Here is an 8,175-nt window from a genome sequence, read left to right as displayed (position 1 = left end):
CAATTGCAAACTAATTATTTGCCAGGTTTCCACTCGCAAACTCGTTGTTTGCCAGGTTTCTACTCGCAAACAAATCGTTTGCCAGGTTTCCACTCGCAAACTAATCGTCTGCCAGGTTTCCACTTGTAAACTAATCATTTGCCAGGTTTCCACTCGCAAACTAATCGTTTACCAGGTTTCCACTCCCAAACTAATCGTCTGCCAGGTTTCCACTTGTAAACTAATCGTTTGCCAGGTTTCCACTCGCAAACTAATCGTTTGCCAGGTTTCCACTTGTAAACTAATCGTTTGCCAGGTTTCCACTCGCAAACTAATTATTTGCCAGGTTTCCACTCGCAAACTCATTCTTTGCCAGGTTTCTACTTGCAAACAAATCGTTTGCCAGGTTTCCACTCGCAGACTAATCATCTGCCAGGTTTCCAATCGCAAACTAACCGTTTGCCAGGTTTCCACTCCCAAACTAATCGTCTGCCAGGTTGTCAATTGCAAACTAATTATTTGCCAGGTTTCCACTCGCAAACTCATTGTTTGCCAGGTTTCTACTCGCAAACAAATCGTTTGCCAGGTTTCCACTCGCAAACTCATTGTTTGCCAGGTTTCTACTCGCAAACAAATCGTTTGCCAGGTTTCCACTCGCAAACTCTGCCAGGTTGTCAATTGCAAACTAATTATTTGCCAGGTTTCCACTCGCAAACTCATTGTTTGCCAGGTTTCTACTCGCAAACAAATCGTTTGCCAGGTTTCCACTCGCAAACTAATCGTCTGCCAGGTTTCCAATCGCAAACTAACCGTTTGCCAGGTTTCCACTCGCAAACTAATCGTCTGTCAGGTTTCCACTCGCAAACTGATCTCTTCAGTCTTCTGCACTCCTGAGACGAGAAGCAGGTCTTGGCTTCTTCCTCTGCCAGCCCTCACAATTTGTGCTTTTTAGTCGCAGCGGGGAAAAAGGAACGCCGACAGACAACCAGAAGATTGTGCTTCTTTTTTTTTTTTTTCCCCCGGGTTGACTTTGGGGATCTCGCTGTGCATTATTGTTAACATCGGATGTTAACAGCGAAGCGTCCTGCTAGCTAAAACATGTCAGATATTGTCCGCAAATGGCAACAAAGTAAAGGAGGAAGTGGGCGATCATGTGGTCACATTGAGGCAGCTTCAAATTGCATGTCTGGTAAAAAAAAAGAAGAAGAAAAAGCCTAAATAAAATACTCCTTCTTCTCCTCGGTGTGCATGTGGTTGCCCTCGGCGTTGATGATGGCGGTGTCGGCGTCGGGGGCGTCCTCCGCCCCTTTGGCCTCGTGCGTGAGATACGTCCCTGCACATAAAAGGAGGTCAGGCAGATGCAATAATACGTTCAGCCGTCACTGGCGTACCTTTATGTCTGGCGAGGTAGCGGCCCAAGACGATGATCAAACACAGCGTGATGAAGACCACCACCGCCACGACGCCGCCGATTAGAGCGTGGTCGGGGCCGTGCTGTCCGACCGCGTTTGCATCTGACAAGAGACAAGAAAGAAGTGGAGATGTGCATCTTTTCTCCTCGGTTGTATCTTGTCTTGTCGAGAGTAGTCAGTGTACAGTGTGTGTAATAATATTTTTTTAGTAATTCCTGTGTAATAATTGTTGTGCAGTAATTGTGTTTAATAATAGTTGTGTAGTAATTGTTGTGTAATAGTTGTCGTGCAGTAATTGTGTGTGTAGTAATTGTTGTGTAATAGTTGTCGTGCAGTAATTGTGTGTGTAGTAATTGTTGTGTAGTAATTGTGTGTAATAGTTGTTGGGTAATAATTGCCGTGCAGTAATTGTGTGTGTAGTAATTGTGTGTAATAGTAGTTGGGTAATAATTGTTGTGCAGTAATTGTGAGCGTAGTAATTGTTGTGTAGTAATTGTCATGCAGTAATTGTGTGTGTAGTAATTGTGTGTAATAGTAGTTGGGTAATAATTGTTGTGCAGTAATTGTGTGTGATAATAGTGGTGTAGTAATTGTTGTGTAATATTTGTTGTGCAGTAATTGTGTGTGTAGTAATTGTGTGTAATAGTAGTTGGGTAATAATTGTTGTGCAGTAATTGTGCGTGTAGTAATTGTAGTGTAGTAATTCTGTGTAATAACAATTGTTTAGTAATTGTTGTGTCATAATTGTGTGTAACAATAGTTGTGTAATAATTGTGTTTGTGGTAGTACCGGTAATTGTTGTGTAGTAATTGTCATGCAGTAATTGTGTGTGTAGTAATTGTGTGTAATAGTAGTTGGGTAATAATTGTTGTGCAGTAATTGTGAGCGTAGTAATTGTTGTGTAGTAATTGTCATGCAGTAATTGTGTGTAATGGTAGTTGGGTAATAATTGTTGTGCAGTAATTGTGAGCGTAGTAATTGTTGTGTAGTAATTGTCATGCAGTAATTGTGTGTGTAGTAATTGTGTGTAATAGTAGTTGGGTAATAATTGTTGTGCAGTAATTGTGTGTGTAGTAATTGTGTGTAATAGTAGTTAGGTAATAATTGTTGTGCAGTAATTGTGTGTGTAGTAATTGTAGTGTAGTAATTCTGTGTAATAACAATTGTTTAGTAATTGTTGTGTCATAATTGTGTGTAACAATAGTTGTGTAATAATTGTGTTTGTGGTAGTAATTGTTGTGTAGTAATTGTCATGCAGTAATTGTGTGTGTAGTAATTGTGTGTAATAGTAGTTGGGTAATAATTGTTGTGCAGTAATTGTGAGCGTAGTAATTGTTGTGTAGTAATTGTCATGCAGTAATTGTGTGTAATGGTAGTTGGGTAATAATTGTTGTGCAGTAATTGTAAGCTTAGTAATTGTTGCGTAGTAATTGTCATGCAGTAATTGTGTGTGTAGTAATTGTGTGTAATAGTAGTTGGGTAATAAATGTCGTGCAGTAATTGTGTGTGATAATAGTTGTGTAGTAATTGTTGTGTAATAATTGTTGTGCAGTAATTGTGCGTGTAGTAATTGTTGTGTAGTAATTCTGTTTAATAATAATTGTTTAGTAATTGTTGTGTAGTAATTCTGTTTAATAATAATTGTTTAGTAATTGTTGTGTCATAATTGTGTGTAACAATAGTTGTGTAATAATTGTGTTTGTGGTAGTAATTGTTGTGTAGTATTTCTGTTTAATAATAATTGTTTAGTAATTGTTGTGTCATAATTGTGTGTAACAATAGTTGTGTAATAATTGTGTTTGTGGTAGTAATTGTTGTGTAGTAATTATGTTTAATAATAATTGTTTAGTAAATGGTTGTGTCATAATTGTGTGCAACAATAGTTGTGGTAATAATTGTGTTGGTGGTAGTAATTGTTGTGTAGTAATTCTGTTTAATAATAATTGTTTAGTAAACGGTTGTGTCATAATTGTGTGTAACAATAGTTGTTGTAATAATTGTGTTGGTGGTAGTAATTGTTGTGTAGTCATTGACACTTCCTGACTTTTCTGGCCCAGTAGAAATGACATCACATTTAAGTCATGTGACAAAAACAAAGTGATTTTCATGCTCACAGCTGGTTGTGTTAGTCCATCAATCACAGAGTGCGTGTTCGCTGTCGTGTTCGCCGGCGTCGAGGCGAGGTTTGAGTGAGGCAGGGGGGTGGGGGTGGGGGGGGGGGGGGGGGGGGGGGGTCGGGAGTGTGTGTGTGTGGGGGGGGGGGGGGGGGGGGTTAAACAAACGTCGACATCGGCAGAAAGGGATGAAAACATGGCTGCAGAAGCAAATCTAAAAAGTATGCGACACATTTGCAGTTATTTTTGTTGACTCTTTGATGGGAATGAGCGCAGGTCAAGTCACATGACCGCGTCTAAAACGGGTCATGTGACCTTCTGTCCGAAGCAACACGCATTCCACGACTCGCTTAAACGTTTCCAACTAATTCAAGCACCCTCTTCCAGTCGCCAAGTGTGTGTGTGTGTGTGTGTGTGTGTGTGTGTGTGTGTGTGTGTGTGTGTGTGTGTGTGTGTTTGTCTACATGCCTCCAATTAGCGCTGGAACAAAACATTACATGAACGGCTGTAGGCAACCGCTTTGTGTTTTTTTTTTTTTTTTGCAGTAGCTGCATTTGAAATATGCTGGGCAGCTGTATGTAGCTTTAAAATGTTGTAATGTTTACATCTGCACTTTTCACGCTGACTCAACAGTTTTCTTCGTTGCATTTTGACAACATTGTGTCATGTCTGTGTGATCATGTTTTTGTTTTAGTCATGTTCGGTTTTGTTTTTGGACTTTTTGTGCACTTTTGTTTTGTCACCATAGCAACCATTAGTTATCACCTGTCACGTCACGCACCTGTTTCACGTTTTGAGTCACGCACCTGTTTTCGTTAATCATGTCTATAGTATTTAAGTTCATTGTTTTCAGTTTGTCGTTCTGACGACATCCCACAATTATGCTCTACACACTCTTCATCCTCTTAGATCCTGCTTCATGTCCCATGCCAAAGTAAGTTTTTGTTCCATGTTTATAGTCTTTTTGGTTTCATAGTTTGTTCTCCGCCATTGTGCGCGCCTTTTGTTTACTTCCTTTTTTTGTAGTTAGTGTTTAAATAAAAATGTACTTACATTCCCGTCTCGCCCGAGCCAACTTTCCGTTGCATCCCGGAAAAGCAAACACCCAGGACCAAGTCATGACACATTGCTTGTGTTGCTTGTGAGGAAATGGGAGCAGAGTTTTCCTTTTCCGCTTTCTCAAGCACTCCGAACCATTATTCAAGTTCAAATCGACTGGGAGATTCAAGTGCTATGGCTTCAAATGTCGGAAATAATGTCGTCAAGCTAATTAGCATGAGTTAAGGTTAGCTGTACGGAGTGGTACACGGACATAGAGAGAAGTACAGAGCGCCAATAAACCTTAAAGTGCCGGCCCAATCACATAATATCTACGGCTTTTCACACACACAAGTGAATGCAACGCATACTTGCTCAACAGCCATACAGGTCACATTGAGGGTGGCCGTATAAACAACTTTAACACTGTTACAAATATGTGAACCCACACCAAACACATTTCGGGAGAACATCCGCACCGTAACACAACATAAACACAACAGAACAAATACCCAGAAACCCTTGCAGCACTAACTCTTCCGGGACGCTACAATATACACCCCCTGCTACCCCCTAACCCCCTCCCACCTCAACCCCGCCCACCTCAACCTCCTCATGCTCTCTCAGGGAGAGCATGTCCCAAATTCCAAGCTGCTGTTTTGAGGCATGTTAAAAAAAAATAATGCACCTTGTGACTTCAATAATAAATATGGCAGTGCCATGTTGGCATTTTTTTTTCCATAACTTGAGTTGATTTATTTTGGAAAACCTTGTTACATTGTTTAATGCATCCAGTGGGGCATCACAACAACATTAGGCATAATAATGTGTTAATTCCACCACTGTATATATCGGTATCGGTTGATATCGGAATCGGTAATTAAGAGTTGGACAATATCGGAATATCGGCAAAAAAGCCATTATCGGACATCTCAACTTAATATAGTACTGGAAGGGTGAAAAAAGTTTGTTCCTAAAAGCTAATTTTTTTGTTTATTACTGCATTTAAAAAAAAAAAAAAAAAATTTATTTATGTTTATTAAGGTGTTGTTTTTTTTACTATATCAACTAATATATCTTTGTGCTGTTATCAAGTCTTTGTAAATGCTTAAAAGAAGCTCAATCATTTTGCTGAAAAAATTAACGTTTCTAAAACATATATCCCCAAATATTTTTGTATAAATATTTAAGGAGTATTATTAATTATTTAGTTAATATTTTATTATTATTAGAGCAGTTCTCTAACTACAAAATGTGCTCTTTGTACACAATCATTTTGATTAAAAAAATAAAAAAATGTTTTATTCATTTTTGTTTTGTAGGTTAAGGTGAGTTAATGTTGATGATCAATTATTATTATTTAATTTTATTTTTCAGTATAAAATGGTTCAAGGCGGTCAAAAATGTTTATAGTTTAATTAAGGATACATATTTTATTTAATTTCAGGCAAATGTACACACTTTAAATAGTTTCTGTGACAGACAGAAAACAATGTTAATAAGTTTATTTATATTTTTATATTTATTTTTTTTGTTGGCAAAATGTTTTCTTCTGCCTTCTTTGCTGACGCCATAAAGAAAATAGTTTTCACTAAACACAAGCAAAGACACTGGGAAGGTGTGTTTTTGTTCGTGCTCGCTTTTGGACGAGTTCGCTCACTGCAGGTGTTGCTGATGGAATGCCGGTTTCAAGCTTTCCGTCTTCTAGCCATCCATAGCGTCTCTACTCCTATGGATTCTTCATTCATCACCCCAAGCAACGTTTGTAAGTTTTACAATATAACTAAAACAATTCTTACTCACTAAACCGTCCCATGTGTGAGGTCTGTAGGCGTGTTTTCATGCATATTTGTACGTGCTATAACGTAATCAAGCCAGTGTCGTTAGCATTAGCTAATATGCTAACACATTTACGAGCATACTTGCCAACCCTCCCGGATTTTCCGGGAGACTCCCGAAATTCAGCGCCTCTCCCGAAAACCTCCCGGGACAAATTTTCTCCCGAAAATCTCCCGAAATTCAGGTGGAGCTGGAAGCCACGCCCCCTCCAGCTCCATGCGGACCTGAGTGACGTCAGGTGCGCAACACCACGTAAATCGTTGGCCAACCAAAAAGTAACCCCAGTACGCAATAGCCAACATTCACCAGGAAATGGCAACATACAAACATAGATCACTATTACATTCCTCCCCTTATAGAAATGTATAGAAGTTACTCAAAATAAATAAACAACCCAACCAAAAAATGCAGCAGCTCAATTAAAAAACTGTACTTAAGCCACGTTCTTTTCTTTTTTTTTTAGTACTGAACTCTTAACCCTCATTTGTAAAAAATAACATGCTCATTATACAAACAGTATTTGTACACCTTTAACACACCTTTTTATACTGTCTTCAGAGATTCAGTTTTTTTGGTGGTACTCGAAACCTTTCTGGGTACCTGCGAAAGGGTGTTCAGCATGGTTGGAAAAATAGTGACAGAGAATAGAACAAGGATGGACAATTCAACCCTTAACTCAACAATGAGTAGATGAGTGTTATGTGTGTATATGTGTAAATAAATGAACACTGAAATTCAAGTATTTGTTTTATTTATATATATATATATATATATATATATATATATATATATATATATATATATATATATATATATATAATAAAATAAATATATATATAGCTAGAATTCACTGAAAGTCAAGTATTTCTTATATATATATATATATATATATATATATATATATATACATATTAGAGATGCGCGGTTTGCGGGCACAACCGCGGAGTCCGCGGATTATCCGCGGATCGGGCGGATGAAATTTAAAAAAATAAGATTTTATCCGCGTGCGGGTCGGGTCGGGCGGATCAATTAGATATTTTTTTTTTTTTTTTTTTTTTTTTTTTTTTTGCGGGTGGCAGTTAAACCAATTGGGAAATATATATACATAGTTAAATGTTGTTACCCACATACGAAAAACGAGCAGGCACCTGCTGCATATGCCACAACAGAAGAAAAAAAAAGAAAAGAGATGGACACTTTTACGGAGCGGAGAAGGGACGCCTCGCCGGGGTCCGGGACCGAGGCCCCTTCCCCCGAGAGGGCCCTACCGGGAGCCGTAGCTGAGGCGATCCGCGAGAAGGGCCCGACGCACGTCCAGGGTCACTACCGCGCCCACCGCACCGACACCCCGCCTCGTCCGCCTTCGCCGCGGCTGGCGTCACGCGCAGCAGGTAAGCAGCTTTACCTGCCCGCCACCCCCGTGGCCGGGGGCTCGTAACATGGGTCACTCCGCGCGCTCCGCCCGCGCAGCTTACCTGCCCGCCACCCCTGTTGCCGGGGGCGCGTAACAGGGGTCACTCCGCGCGCAGTGCGCTCAGCGCGGCTCCCATATGATTGCGCACTGGTGTGCGTCTGGGTCGTGACAGCGTGGCACGCGAAAGACTGTACTGCATTGGATCAGTCTCCTTTCTTTAACAGGCAAAAGCTTTATAACCTCACCATACCTGCCAACTTTTGAAATCAGAAAAACCTAGTAGCCAGGGTCCAAGGGCCGCAGGCCCCGGTAGGTCCAGGACAAAGTCCTGGTGGAGGGTTCAGGGCTTCGCCCCCCAACGCAAAATGATTATTAGCAT

General features: G+C 40.1%; 1 protein-coding gene across 3 annotated transcripts in view; it reads right to left on the bottom strand.

Moving 5' to 3' along the window:
• Window positions 1–647: 647 nt before the first annotated feature.
• Window positions 648–8,175, bottom strand: part of cadm2b (cell adhesion molecule 2b) — a 227,814-nt gene continuing 220,286 nt past the window's right edge. For all 3 annotated transcript variants that reach the window (XM_061972403.1, XM_061972405.1, XM_061972406.1), the window contains 2 exons: window positions 1,371–1,493; window positions 648–1,312 (listed from right to left, as the gene is read on the bottom strand). In XM_061972403.1, the coding sequence (XP_061828387.1) occupies window positions 1,194–1,312; window positions 1,371–1,493 (242 nt within the window). In that variant the 3' untranslated portion in view covers window positions 648–1,193. The remainder of the gene's footprint in view (window positions 1,313–1,370; window positions 1,494–8,175) is intronic.

The sequence above is a fragment of the Nerophis lumbriciformis genome, linkage group LG17, assembly GCF_033978685.3.
Source record: "Nerophis lumbriciformis linkage group LG17, RoL_Nlum_v2.1, whole genome shotgun sequence".
Classification (NCBI taxonomy): domain Eukaryota; kingdom Metazoa; phylum Chordata; class Actinopteri; order Syngnathiformes; family Syngnathidae; genus Nerophis; species Nerophis lumbriciformis.
Note: the sequence above shows the minus strand (reverse complement) of the source record. Positions and strands in the feature narration are given on the sequence as shown.